Source organism: Typha angustifolia, chromosome 6 (genome assembly GCF_048772165.1).
Source record: "Typha angustifolia cultivar Huaian chromosome 6, ASM4877216v1, whole genome shotgun sequence".
In the NCBI taxonomy this organism is placed as follows: Eukaryota; Viridiplantae; Streptophyta; class Magnoliopsida; order Poales; family Typhaceae; genus Typha; species Typha angustifolia.
In genome coordinates, this window is record NC_133244.1 from 6,167,215 (window position 1) to 6,182,849 (window position 15,635).

Sequence of the window (15,635 nt, forward strand, 5' to 3'; positions counted from 1 at the left end):
TAAAAAAAAAACTATTTGTGTAACCCCATAATCAACATAAATTTCTTTGTATCTTTTTGGTAAGAGATAGTATTCACATGATCCGCGTATAATTATGCAATCTAATGGTTAAAATGAGGGCAATATAGTTGATATATATTATAGTTTAGGGATCTAAGTTATAATTCAGCATAGTAACTTTTTTTTTTATCTTTTCCAATATGCTACAATATTAGGTATGAATTTGCAAAAATCCCAGAATCCAAATTTGAGAGGAGAGGGGCTTGCATTCTTTTCTGGTGGCTTTCTGCAAATTTTAGAATATTTTATTACAGACAAGTCCAAGTCGTAACTACAGAGAGTGCGACGGGACGACTTATTCCTCCGCACGTGCTTCTTGATCCTCCAACGGTCGAGGAATTCAAACGGGAGGCTCGGTCTCCGAACCTCCCCGGCTCGGCTCGGCTCTTCTCTCTCTCTCTCTCTCTCGAACCGGCCCCGGTTCGGGCGAATCTCTTCCTTGGACCGTAAGCGGGACCCGACGAAGAGACTCGATTTCCTAACCGCCGGGCCCCACCTCCCACCTCGTCGGCCGGCACGAGCGTGGCCGACCCCCGAAAGAGAAAGGCTGCCCGTTCTGCCACGTGTTGGGCCCCACTTCGGGTGCGCCACCGTGGGCCCCACGTCTGGGTGCTTCCGAGTTTCAAATAACCTGACCGTTAGATTTTGATAATTAAGATCTCTAACGTTTATTTAAGTTATCACTTATATTATAACCTTGTAGACTAATTTATAAATTACACAGAAAAAAGAAGAAATTCTATTTTACCTTCCTATGATTTAATTTAATCTTTACAAAATCACTATATACATTTAATTTTAACTCTTGAATCTCTAGTGGTCTCGACTAAAGTGTAAAAATTATTTTCTGATCGTAGAATTTAAAGATTTTTACCATAAGTAATTATTACGGTGCTCAAGTTAAAAATACAATAAATTTATGCAATTAAACTTATAATAATGCATGACTAAATAAAAGTTAGTAGTAGACACGATGAGACATTGGAGTCAAGCATGAATTGGAAATGGAAAAATATTCTGCTCCAAAAATGTCACTAACCTAAGGGGTAAAAAAAAAACTATTGAGAAAGTCAACGTTAGAATCCAACATGTGGCAATTAAAAAGATATTATACCCTTGAGCTTTCCATTGGTCAAATGGACTCTCATAGATCCCTAATTATATGTCAACCTAACAACTACATGGAGTATGTTGGAAGTTGCTGCAGAAGAAAGTCTCAGTACTATTGTCAAACTATTTAATTTCCTAGATTTAGTGTTATAAAATAAGAAAATTGATTAAAAAAACACTCTATATAGATATATATCTCTTACAAACAATTACTAAACTTAATATACTTTTATAGTTTTTTTTAAGATTAAAGTAAAAAATAAAAAGTATTAGAATATTTTTCTATTCTGTCTGTTGGGTTAGGGTAAAATTAATTAAAAGCAAAAAGTAGGCGTCAAATGTAAAATATCCAAATGGTTGAGGTGTGATTTGTGAATGATGGCAAAGTGGAGGGTGTTTCTGATAAATTTCCTATACAATAAGGGTGTCTCCAGAGGTAGTTGTGTAGCAATTTCTTTGGAATTATTCTATATGAAAGTATGGATGACTTGAAGATTTGATCAATGGGCTATGAAAATCTAGAGCAGTCTCAAGTAGTTGAGGTCAATAAAACAAACAAGAAAAGTCTTATCTGGATAAGATTTAAAAATTAAAAGAGGATGTTCTTACACACTACAACATTATGTCAAGCAATCAAGGTGGTCCAAGACAAATTATATTTATCAATCTAAGCTGTTGATATTAGATGAGTTTAAACAATCAATTGCCCCAGGCCCACAAAATTACTCTAATATGCTGCACTAAAGGCAATAATACATTTTGCTTAAGCACATTGAAAACTTTAGTGCTGATGCAGATTCTGTAGAACATCTTTGAGCAATATGATGTCCTGCAATAGTGATCACCAATTGCCTAATCTATGACAACTCACTTTGACAATATATTGAAGACATTCATCATCTGCTCCAGCTATGTGGGTCATGTTCTCTGAAAAGATCATCTGCAACATGGCACAAAATTTATTGCGTGAGAAACTCTGGACCGCGAACTTAAATACTCGAAAAGCTATGTAGACATTGTTCCACAGTTCTAATTTGCCTTGTTCATCATGATGCATTATAGAGAAAGGATGCAGCATTCATGTTGGTGTATGGTATCTCCTTTTCATTCTCACTTTTCTCCAAAGGAAAAGATGGTCATGATGGAATAAGACCCTTCTTTTGTTGCCCTCTCCCATATCTACTTTTCAGTTCTATCTTATTCCAGAGAGAAGAAAAGGATGTCCAGAACATCAAAGGAGTATGCTATGCTTATTATGAGAAGGGCAGGGCTGTGGCTGCTCATGGTGGGGGAAGCTCATTCCACCAAATTGAAGTGTGCTGGCTGTCAGGAGCAATGGCAACCTACCTTTTGATGTGTAGCCATTAGCATTTCCAATTCCTTCCAGGACTAGAGTATGAAGGTCCAAAACCCCAGGAAGGTCTTCTGCTTGCTGGTTCTTCGAATCGGTATTTCTAAAGTGTTAGGTACTCAAATCTTGATTCATGTCCCGACCAACAACGGCCATTTCACCTGGACCTGAAGAGGAACAAAAGTCAGTAGTGTCCTGAGACAAATAGCTTCCAACTCCGGACAAAAGCAATACCATGGCTCACCACTCCATATCTCCCTTATCATTACTAGAACTTTTTCACTGTGGTTCCTGATAAGCCACAAAAGCATGTAGGCCATGTTAGGGAGATATGCAAATAATTGAATTATTCAAAGATCCTTCCCCAGTGAGAAGGTCAAGTGATGAGGATAATATCATCTGGTATGGATTATTGCCAAAAAAAAACTAGCCATTATGGCAGCCTCAGATGATTATAAAACAAGAAGGTAGTACTTTCTTGTATCCTAACAAGAAACAGAATTGAGGACAGTGAGATAACATAAGTCCTAAACATCAAAGCTCTTTAAAGTGGAGTTTATCTCTTTTATGCACATGCTAACATGGCAAGAAAGTAATGGCCTCTAATCCATCACCCTCTTCCAAAGGAAAAAAGAAAAAGGTACAACTAAATGCAGCTAACGTTGATAAAATGAGATGGTGGATAATCTCACCATCATGCCTATGAAGCAAGTTCTGCAGCCTGGCATGCAATTATCTGATTAAAAAAATGAATCAACCAATTGGACAAGCCGACTTCAGGAAAGCAGCTTGACATGAAAAGGAGTGGTAGCAATGCAAATAACCATTATCAGAAAATTGGGACCAAAATGTAGCAGCATGGGCAAGGTGACTGTGAACGAATGATAGCAATTAGATCAGCAAAAGAAGTTTATACAATATAGAGCAATATTCCCATTATGAGAACTACGAAGAAATGATAAATGAATTATGTCTGCAGAGGAGATACAATGCTAATATTGCTATTAACTGGAAAAACAGATTAGAAGAAACTTACAAGAAAATGGTTTGTTAACTTAAGCAGAAAATATAATGTGTCATATGTGTGAAATTTAGATAAGGATTAAAACAAAATTTGTTCAAAACTGGCTTCAAAGGGTGGCAAAAGGTCCTATAATCAATAGCATTTAATAGAAAATTTTGTGTAGAAACGAACTGACTACTTTTGTAATATAACACTTTTTTCCATCTCAAGCAACAAAAAACATATATCAAGTAATTGCCAGATAAATATTGCTAATGAGGCAATACCATATTACTGTCCCATGTTATTGGTATCAGACACTTCTCTGCAAGATATGCGGATGCTCACCATTTTCTTTGTTGTGTCTAAAATTGCTGGTCTATCACACTCTTTTGGAAGTCAAATTTACCAGATAATTACTGGTTGACGTGCAAATTTTACTAGTCAAACAAGTCAAAAGTCAAAACATGACACTGTGAATAAACTTAATAGATAAGTAGTTAACAAAAGAAATACATGACAATTTTACCTAGAGAAAGGGCAGATCAATTTTACTTTGTAATTAATAATATAGTATCAGCAAAATTATTAAGAATAGTTAATTATCATCCTCATGCCAGTTTTCCTCCAAATCATTCTACAAATTTCAGAATTGCACTTAGTACAAGATTCTGCTACTAAGGAAAAAGCATCCTTTGGAGGCTGCTACTGACAAACTGCATATGAAGTTGAAGGCTTCATTGGACCCCTAAATGGTGTTCCATGTGATGATATCATGCAATCTGATGAATACTTATTTTCCTGTTGCAGTTATGGCTTTTTTGCTAATACATTATTCAAGAACAAGTTAGACATGAGAGGATAGCTTTCTTGGTTCAAGGATTAGCGGGAGGATGGATGAAATCAAATATGAAACCAAAAGTCAGGACTAGCTTGGAGTTGCTATCAATAACCTTCTACTGCAGAATTTGAAAAGAAGGAAAGCAAAGGGGCATTCATTCCTCGGGAAGGTTGGCTTATGTTGGAGAAGCTGGAAAAATATTTTACCTGCACAAATTTGCTTCTAAACTCTATAATCTGTAATCGATTTGTTTACCTAGTGAAGCTACAATTCAGGAGCTTCCCACTCTTAAAATAAAGAAAGTATGAGTACAAGTAGCTAATAATATTGGTCCTATTTTCCACACCAGTAGATTGAGCACCTTAGAAGCATCATAACGCTAGCACGTTATACCTTGCTTTTCCAAAAAATTTCATATGAATGTATCTCTATAGTGCAATACCTGCATACGTAACTCTAATGTCACATCCGTAAAGGCACATAAGAGAATTCTTATTGTTAAGTATTGAGAAAAAAAATCAAAGATAGGCAAAATAAGCCTACACATGCTGCCCATATTTTTTGAGTTCTCTCCAATAAGTTCATATAACTTATAAAACACAAGTATCAATCAGAGATGAAAGTGAAGTTATCATTTTAATAGGTAAACGGACTTACAACGAAAGCATGAAGGTATGAACACTAAAGGGATGATGCACCAAAGCCCATTTGCAAATGACAAGCTGAAGAAATAGTATAAATATCCATGAGCCCTATTCAATCTAGCCCTGTTTCATAAGCGTATTGCACCTTATCTATGTGTTGCTCCTGATTCTAAGTTCTAAACTATACCATACAGATAAGATCCCAACAAAAAATATGTCAAAAGGAACCGTTGGTAAAAATGCTTTGAGAAAATGATGAATAAAGATATTAATGAATTTTTACTGAATGCTGATTTAGTGTAAAATGAAGAAAAGATATGACAATCCGGCAGAGTTCCTTTGATTAATGTTATAGATAGATAGCAAAGTCCTCCAAATCATAAGAGACATAAAAGAAAATTGTTCACATTTATGATACTGATTATAAAGTTTGAATCGACTTTTATTGTATTTAACTGGACATAGTTAGCTTCCTACTATGACTAGGGAAGAAAACCAATCAATTGCTAAGGTATCCAGGTTTCAGTATCCAAATGCTTCCACTCCCATGCATGTCACCTATAACAAGTTCAATTTATGAATTTTCACTATCAAAATAAGTTGAATAATAAGTAACACAAGAATGCAGTGGATCACCAATGTGAAGCAATTGATTGAAATAAGTTTAGCTAGGTTTGGATGGCTTAGAACCTTAGATGCATCTAAGGAGAAGAAACTGTAATGCTTGAGGTATTGGTATATTTGAAAATAAGTTGAATAATAAGTAACACAAGAATGCACTATCAAAATAAGTTGAATAATAAGTAGCACAAGAATGCAGTGGATCACCAATGTGATGCAATTGATTGAAATAAGTTTAGCTACGTTTGGATGGCTTAGAACCTTAGATGCATCTAAGGAGAAGAAACTGTAATGCTTGAGTTATTGGTATATTTGAAACAAGATAAAATCAACAACATCTTGTTATTTGGAAGTGACAAAAATGTAATGGAAATAAACAAGAAAGCAGATATGGTATATAAATGAACAATATTTGTAGCACGACCTACAAAAGTACCCTCCATATGCAGTGATACTGTTAATGCAATAGTAACAGTTAATCAGTAAAGCAATAATCAAGGGTGCAACAACATGCAGAAAGGAATGATGTTCGAGAGCAAACAGAAATGAGATAAGCAATTCAATTATAGAAATTTCCATTCTCATAGGATTTAAATAGCTTTACTCAATATAAATGCTATGTGTTCACTGAAATTTCTTCAAGCAATTGACCAGAATCCAACTTCAAGTGTTGCGACTACAAGAAGGTTCAGAGATTTCAAGTCTAGCTTCCCAACAACAATGCTCCACCTCTTTCTACAGTAATCCAGCTTCCATTGGTCTTCTTGTATCAAGGCCAACGATGGTCATGCCAGTGGCATGCATTTAAATATTTTTAATGAATTTTTAGGATATTTAAAGATGTTTTTCAGACTTCAATATATCAATCTTTAGTTTTTGATTTATTAAAAGTTTAAAACCTACATTATAATATTTTATCTTTAGATTATTTTTGTGAATAAATATTTTATTAAAAATAAAACAATAGTTAAATATAAATATTATTCAACACATACTATGATTGAAGATATTCATTAAAATTAATATTATGATTGAACACTCCATAATATAATTGAACACATAATATTAATCAATAATAGTTTAATAATTAAAATTAATATCTAGTTGAACGTAAAAATGACGAGGAGAATCAAATACTTCATTTGTCGGCACAAGAATAAAATGAGAATATTATATTAAATACTATCGATATTCTTCAAAACTCATTCACTGATAGTATTGCTCGTTGTAACGTCTCACACAGTTTTTATACAAATAGAAATTTTATAATTCTCCTATGATATGATATGAATATTGAATATGTACGAGAATAAACAGTACAAGCATAGATATACCATAAGCATATGTAGATTGTAGATATAGAATATAATAAGTATTCTGGCTCTTGTAATTGTGATTGATATGATGATAATTATGATAAACTCATATTATTCTATGGGTGCACCTCTTCTAATGTTTAGCTACTTACAAACTTAAGTCCTTCGTAAAAAGTATACCTCTCTGAGAAGATTGTATAACAGAGACGCATATCTCATCTATATTATCACTACCACCAAACTGAATCTCATTATTATCATCTCTACTCTTATTATTATCAATTTTATCTAAGCCTTCTAAATAATTAATTGATTAGTTGACTTGATAATGACTGATAGAATTTTTTTTTTAAAAATGACTCCATATGGCACAATGACTGGCACGGGGTCGTGCTAGCCCGGCACAGGTCGGCACGACACGCATGCCGGTCAGCACTCCATGCCAATTGTTGTGCCATTACTGCTGTAACACCTACAACTAAAAAAAAAAACTTAGCGCATGCGCAATGCACGTGCACTCTAAACGCAGCACACAGCCTTCCTCTCCCGCATCTCTCACAGTCAGTTGTGAGATGTGCCAGAGCGGAGTCGAACTCCACCCTCACTCTTCCCCTTATCTCTATATATAATACCACACCCCCCTCGTGCTTTCTTCTTCCATAGTCTCTCTCTCACTCTTCCACCTCTTCCTTTCTTTTCTCTTTTCGAGCCGCCGAAGATCTCGTCGTGGACAGTGGGATCACCAGACCACCGGCGGCCAATCAAAACCCCCTCACTTCAATCTTCAGGTCAGCCTCCTTCTCCCCTTTAAATTAATTTGAATATTGCTTAGTAAATCATAGTTAAATTGTAGTTTATTCGTTTCTATCTTCACTGAAGAAATTCACCGGTTGGCAACTTCGGGTCGATCAACCACCGGTCCGAAAAGTTTCCCTGCGTCAACCCCTTACTATGTGTGTGGGAGGCAATGCCATGTCACCTCCCACCGCCAGGTTCCTTAGTCACTAGCGGCCACCACCGGCGGCGGTGACCTCGCTCATCAACCTCGATTGACTCACCTCTTTGCGTGGAAGATGTGGGTACTCAGGTTGAGGGCTACGAGCCCTTTTTGCACCAAAGTAGGAACCTTCATGGCCGTTGGTCATGGAGTTCCTTACTCCTCACCGTCGACCACTCTGGCCAATGGTTCAATCGCACCCTCAACCCAAGTCGACCTTGTCGACTTTGGGAGCCAATGATCTCAACTATCGGCGATGGTGATCGTCGGCAACAACTCCATCTCCCTCCCTCAGTCTCCTTCTCTTAAGGATGGCTGAGCTAGTGGGGGTCCACCAGGTCATATGGCAGCCCACCCCGTATCTAGTGGCCCACCCAATCTCTGCGGGCTACAGGGTGGGCCGCAACCCACACCCGTAGCCAGCGGTGGACTAGGCTTGTCAGCCCAATCCACCCGATCTCTGTGGGCTACAGGGTGGGCCGTAGCCCACGCCCGTAGCCAGTAGTGGGTTGGGCTTAGCCAATCTCTAGGTGAGCTATAAGGTGGTCCACAACCCACACTTGTAGCCGGCCCATTCGTTTTGGCCCCACAGCCCACTTCCTCTTTATGGATGCAATGTTGGGCCTTGAGCCCAGCCTAGTTTTTGGACCATAAGCTAGCCACTATTAGTTTTTATTTTTCTTTTATATATGTAGTTACCTTTCTAAAAATTTTCTCAATCATTATATTAACATAATTTAAGAAAATACATAATTAAATTAGGTAGGTGAATTTAATAATCATTTCAATTATCTTTTATTGATGCATTTGACATTTGCAAATAAGGATAGTTCTAATTTTACCATAAATGACCCTTTTTTTAATTAATACAAAATAATATATTAATAGGGAAGAATAAATACGAGACCAAATCACCTATCTGGACCTAGAAAATTAAATTTAATTTATGCAACAAGATAGTTAGCTCTATAAATTCTTTATTCTTATATTTTATTTTATTTTATAAATTATTAGACTCATTACTTTGTGATGAGGATTTCGAGATTCAGGAGGAGCCAACTGTTTAGGAGAGTGGGACCGATTTCAGGGATATTTCAGGCGAGTTATATGCTATATTAGTCTATGAATAATGATATTATTATGATGATAATTACATAGTCATTATTAATTTCTTACTTGCAATAATTATTACACTTATGTATGATAGATTCCATGCTTAGTTATGATACATGTTACCTTGATGATCATAATATAATAAATAATAGAAGTTATCGCACCACATGCACGTATCATTATTAGTCTAGTTCCAACTAGGCTGTGCCTCTCACCCACTCAACCCGAGGTTAAGGATAGAGTGTATTATATAAGTATTATATTAACGGTCTACACCTGATGTCGTTAGCTAGTAGAGCATTCAGGTGACTACACTGCTCTATTTGGAGACTAGCCTAGGATGATATTAGTAAGATGTTTGAGAGGTAGAGATCATAGCTCTAGCGATACCCAAGGATGTAGGGTCAGGGAGTCTAATAAGCTATAAGCTCTTTCTCGCTGTATACAATAATTCTGCTCTATGCAATGATTTAGCTACAAGTAATGATTTTGCTCCGTGCGATAATTTACTATAGCGGTGATGATATCGAGCATGGGCTTATGACTAGAGTCCTTAGTCTGATGGTCACATATAACTAGTTATATACAGTGTCGCCAGGCATGTACAAGCGATAATACCGCTAGATAACTAGTCCCCCCTTGTTATTATGTTTGTCTCGTGAAATATGACATTATGGATTTGGCTACTTTGTGGATTTTTACACATTGAGTTATGATATTAATATACACTCATGTGTGTTATGAGTAAATGAAAATTTATTGAAAATTACACTGTACGCTTTTCCCTTAAAATGTTGATAATTATGGGCATGCATATTTATTTATCGCACAATACATTGTTCATAGATTATTATTGAATAATACTTGCTAGGCCGTATGCTCGTCGCTATTTTAGTGAAAATATTTCAAAGCTAATTATAGAGGACACGAATATCAAGGAATAGCAGATTTATTTTTCTATTAGCATTGTTTATTTTATTATTCCTAGTTAGACTTTAGCCCCTACGATGATTATTATGTTTTAAATTTGTTTATGGACTTATATTCCTAGAAGTTTGTTGAGGCCTTTGATAATTATTACTTTAAATTATTTACTTAGATTACTATTGTATTTCTAGACTTAGCTCAGATATTGTGTGAGATTATTACACTGACAGGTCATGTGAGAGTCACGTGGATCTCTCCACGTAAGGAACACGTGATTTTTGAAAGTGGGTGTTACAATTGGCACGATGAGTGCTGACCGGCACGACCATCCATGATCAAGGCTCAATCGACCTTGTTAGGAAAAAGTTGGAAGTGTGCCTCCTCATATCCCCTCTAAAGAAGTATCCATAAGTCCTAGTTAAGCAACAATGCAACATTTCATGTTTCAAGTAAAGCAACTTATACATCATTCTGTCCGAATTCTTGATTTCTTCAAGAGACTGTTTGTCGAGTTCGAGTTTATCTTTTCATAGATCCCAACAAGTGAGGGCTAAGGTGCAGGGAAACCGTAGACAATGAAAAACTTTTCGCAACTAGCAAAAAGAGAGAAAGTAGGATCAGTCAGTCCCTTTATGATGCAATGTAGCTTTTCCCTACAAACCACCATATAAAGAAACAAATCTTTGGATGCACAAATGGTCTCAAATCTAGCCATACTTTCTATTACAAGTGATTAACCATACAAGATTCACAGAGAGAGAAATCCCGAGGGTCTAGGAATCCTCATGGATCATGACATCAATAGATTGTCCAGAACTCAAGAGCCACTTAAGTATGCCGAATACTAGATAATACTAAAAGGAAAAAAGAACTGCAAAATATTTAGAAAATCAGAAATTGTTCTGAAAAATAGATGAGAGAAAAACTAAACTACTCCAGTGACTATGTAAAGTTAATAACTTAATATAATTTAAAACCACAACTTTGAATAATTTGTTGGTAAGTAACTTATGTCATTAAAGTCATAAAGGATTACTTGCCAACCTACTGATATAATCTATCACAAGGAAATATCCTGAAGAAGACTCACATCAAATACAAAATTGTGATATTATGTTTCTAAAGGTAATATGGCAAAAAGTACATGTATATCAAACAATTTTTGGTCCCCTATTTTCCCTATGTTCAGATGATATATATGCACTAACATTAGAAGAAAAGACGAAATCAATATTTCTTGAAACAGCAATTCTGTCAATATCTTCATATGTCAAAGCAGAGAAGTATCTTAAGTTATTGAAACAATCACTAAACATGTAACAAGTAACTTGACTGAACATGAGACAGGATGTAAGAAAGTTGTAATACAAAAGGTAAACTTATATATCAGATTTCAATTAGTAGGCAAATACAATATACATGGGAGAAGAACGTAATATTTCATTTCTTTTGAGATCACAAGCAAAAATTTGTGAGATGGTTAACATTTACATGTAAAGACACCAATAAAACTGAAGAAAGGCACTAATGTCACAAAAACTTCTTCGTCTTTCCCTTTGGATCAAGTTTACCAGAAGCACTAGCTCGACCTCTTCCTCCCTTCCCACCACTTCCCCGTATAGAACTACTACCTTGGCTTTGTTCACCATACTGATTATTGCTTGAAGGAACATCCTCAATAATCCTCAGTAGTTCTTGTATCGGGTTACTAGAGAGAGAAGATTGTTTCAATGAATCCTCATCGTCCAGGCCAAGAAAGCACAAATCCTCCCAGTGCAAAGATGACATATCCATCAGAGGAAGCTCTGGATTTATGTCCCACTTTCTATGTGGCCCATACTTATAGTTGGAACTAAACCTAAGCATATGCAAATTTGTGGTAAGAAATAATGAAGTAAACAGGTCACAATAACGGTATGCCATCAATTTAAAGTTTCAGGATGAAAGAGAAAGAAAGTAAACCTGGATATTAATCTTAAGTTTGTATGTATATACAATAGATTATCCGCATGCCTCGAATTTAATCTGTTCTTTTTTGCACTGTGGATGTAGCTATATGTACTCCATGGTCTCTCAACAGATGATGTGCTAATAGGCTGGGCCAGTACTTTAAATGCCACATCTCTCAACTCCTTTGTATCCCCTCCATGGAACTTCCACCACTGCAAGACATTAATTTTGGGATTTCTGGCATCTCTTTTGGCTGTAGCAGTTGAAAACTTTCCCTTCTTTTCTGTAAACGACAAGAACTGCAGACGAATGATATCTGATTGCTCAAAATTTGGGTGCATCTTACAAATAGCAGAGGTGGCACTCTCAAAAATGTCATCATCTTGTGCTGTTAAGGAAATTTAAGATCAGGTCAGAAGCCATATTTCAAAATAATGTGCAATTCATCAATGAATACAGTTAAAGATGGCGACTGATAAAAGAAAGGACGCAACAAACTTGACTGGAAAGTTCAGAAAAAGAAAGACCTACCAGGATGGCATCTCAGCCTACCCCCTGGAGCAGGAAATTGGAGATATTCTTCATCATAATATTTTGGGGTGAGTGCATAAGCTAAGCATTGCAATGGAAAATTTGATTTGTTCCACCTAATGAAAACCTTTTCTTGCAGAACCATAAAAAGTTCCTCTCGACCTTTCATATTATCTTTGATTTCTCCCAGCATATTCTCCATTCTTTCACACACCTCTCCAATAAGTGGGCCATCTTGGTCAGTAAATCTCATCATTTTATATATGGGTTTAATTATAGATAGAGCCAACTGAATTGCTTCCCAGAAGTCGTCAGACATGACTGCTGCCTTCACATCCTCTCCAGACAGCTTTACTTTCTCATCCAATTTTGGAAGGTTAGACCACCCTTCCCAGTTATCTGATAAAACAGCAGTCCTCAAAGTTTCTCTTACATCAAATATAAGACGAAGATTAATGTAGTGTGAGGCACATCCTCTTACTGCACCTTTCAATAACTCCAACCTTGAATAACTTCGGAAAATTTCTGCAGCTTCAGAATGATATAGTACATATCTCACTATGCTTTTGGCTGTCATATAAGTATTTTCAAGCCAAGTAAGAGATCGGATAGTATCTTTTAAGATCATAGTTAAAGTATGAACCATGCAAGGACTCCAAAATATGAAAGGATATGATTTCTCCACCTCCTCACTTGCAGCTTTACATTCAACAGCATTATCAGTGATCAACTGAACAACATTATATGGGCCAACCTTTTCAATTGCATCTAACAAATATTCTGAAATGTTTTTCTGGGATTTCTCAACCATCAAAAAGTCAAAGGCATCTAAAAACATGGACCCAAATTGATTTGAGGCCACAAAATTTATCAGAGGTTGCTTTTTTATATCAGTCCAACCATTTGAGAGAACTGATATTCCATATTGGGACCATTTCTGCTTGAAATCGTCGAATTCTCTTTCAACTCTATTCCTTTCATCCTCTAACAGTATACTTTGTGCTTTTTCATAGGATAGGCTTTTATAACTCAGTTCCTTACTGATTGCTGACACCATTTCTTCCCAATAGGGTGACCTCAACACACTAAATGGAATGCCATTAGCACATAAACAGCGTATTACTTTAGAATCAACATCTTCTCTATCCTGCGTCGAGTAATCTTTATCAAAAGGACCAACATATGATAAGGCCAATGAAGGGCCTTGCGAGGTCATTCCTGAAATGGCATTAAGCTTTGATTTCTTCAACGGGACAATGTTAGGTGAGCTCTCAACTTGCTCGACTTCTCTTTTTATTTGCATCTGCAAGTTTTTGTCAGCCTTCACAGCTGAACAATACCCAATTCCTTTGCTCTCGCCCTTCCTGTGACCCATCAAATGTGCATAAACACGTGTGTAGGTCCCATGATATATCTTTTGACAATGCTTACATTTGAAAATATGAGAGCCTCCATGAGCATTTCCACATTTCCTTCCCTTTACAACGTGCTTCCATAAGACAGTTGCAGTAACATCAGTTTGACTTTCCTCTGCCAACTGTGCCTCAAGTTCATGTTGGACCTGATCTTCGTCATTATAGACGAGATTCTTATCTTCAAAAACAAAGTGTCCATCCCCTATAGCAGGAAAGTCCATTCCTCCATCATTCACCCCAGTATGTTCATCATCAAAAGGAGAGCTATGCGACATTGTCTGGTAAGGAAAGCCTTAGTCTTTCAGCCAGTCGTAAAGGAGTTGGACAACACTTGATTATAAAATCAGAAATACTTGTCTATTGGATGAAAGAAGTAAGCAGAGAGTTCATGTCGATCAAAAAAATATTAGACCAACAAAATGAAGCTTAAGGCAAGCTTCAGTAAGGAAGCAAGCTCAGGATAAGTTGGACTATTAAAGAAACTATTAAATCACCATTCCTAGTGATTAATGCAGCACAGAAATCAAATCTAACATTATAAAATCAGAAATACTAAGCACAAGTTGAAATGACACAGAAAAGATTGGAAACAACACAAAGAAATCACCTTTCATGCAAATATCACCGATCTTCAGTTGCTTAGGGGGCTCGAATCCTACTCCCAACAAAACCCAAGTGTCAAATGACGAAAATAGCAAATCTCCCAGCCAAAATCTTCAAAATTCTTCCAGATTCTTCAGATATTCGTGCATCAATCAAATCCTACAAATGATAACAGAAATCCAAAAAAGAGAGGGCGTCTAAAGCTACTGGAATCGAGGGAGCCTCCCGCGCCTCCGGTGACCCGAGAGTTCCCGCGCGCATAGGCAAGAGCTCCAATCTAAGGGAATCGGCTCAGCGAGGGGGCTCAGCGTGGGAAACCCTAGGTTTCTTCTCTCGAAGGGGAAACGTCTGAGAAACGCTCCTTCGGCCGGAGAGGGGAAATAGGGGAAACGGCGCGGAGGAAATGGGGAAACGGCGTTGCCCCCTTCCTCTTGGGAATCGAGGAAACCGGAAAGGAGGGAGCGGGCTCGTGTTTAATGGACTTCAAGGGTTATGGAAGAGCTCAGGGAAAGGCCTGCCGCTAAATGGTAAGAGGACCCGAAATTGTGACCACCAACAAGGACTACGAGTGGGTCCCGCTCCCACTTATTAGGAAGATGAGGAGTAGAAACGGATTGATTGCGGGCAAAATGTGAGGATTATTAACAAATAAATCAGGAAAAAAAGAGAGAGAAAGTAAAAGGTCATGGATGTTACTGGATTATTTATCTGATTCTTATATTCATAATTTACTCAACTATGTCTTCACAGGAATTTAAGAAAAAATATATATATATACTAAAAATCAAGAAAAATTTATTAAAAACGCTCTAAAGTTTTTTTTACTTTTGTTATGGTTCACAATCTATTTATTATTAATTTTAGAATATTTTACAAATCACACCCTATATTTTATAATTTACATTCGTCTTTTTTGATAATTATATAACTAGATTTTTTTTCTCTATAATTTTTATTTAACACCGAATGTTATTCAGATTAACTAATATCGACCAAATTACTAAAATACCTCATAACTATTTTCCCTCCTCTAATAAAAGCATAGGCAATTTAAATATTTATAAATTATCTTATATATTATAATTAAATATTTTTTTGCTGGTACCATTTAAATTAACAACAAGAATGTTAAATAATAATTATAATAAAAAAA

General features: G+C 36.4%; 1 protein-coding gene across 2 annotated transcripts; it reads right to left on the reverse strand.

The window, feature by feature from the left end:
• Positions 1-11,356: 11,356 nt before the first annotated feature.
• On the reverse strand, positions 11,357-14,980 carry LOC140761590 (uncharacterized). 2 transcript variants are annotated; one of them, XM_073098986.1, is made up of 4 exons: positions 14,487-14,980; positions 12,465-14,157; positions 11,946-12,321; positions 11,357-11,841 (listed from the first exon to the last, which is right to left on the reverse strand). In XM_073098986.1, the coding sequence occupies exons 2-4, from the start codon at positions 14,152-14,154 to the stop codon at positions 11,514-11,516; spliced, it is 2,394 nt and encodes a 797-aa protein (XP_072955087.1). In that variant the 5' UTR covers positions 14,155-14,157; positions 14,487-14,980; the 3' UTR covers positions 11,357-11,513. The 2 variants fall into 2 exon arrangements, with proteins under 2 accessions (XP_072955087.1, XP_072955089.1); XM_073098988.1 differs by having other exon boundaries at positions 12,465-14,980.
• Positions 14,981-15,635: the final 655 nt, after the last annotated feature.

Excerpts from the sequence above, each read along its gene's own strand:
- LOC140761590 (XM_073098986.1), bottom strand. The coding sequence starts at position 14,154 with ATGTCGCATAGCTCTCCTTTTGATGATGAACATACTGGGGTGAATGAT. Across the intron at positions 12,322-12,464 it reads TAGGCTGAGATGCCATCCTG|CACAAGATGATGACATTTTT; the intron begins GTAGGTCTTTCT and ends TTTCCTTAACAG. Across the intron at positions 11,842-11,945 it reads AACTTAAGATTAATATCCAG|GTTTAGTTCCAACTATAAGT; the intron begins GTTTACTTTCTT and ends GCATATGCTTAG.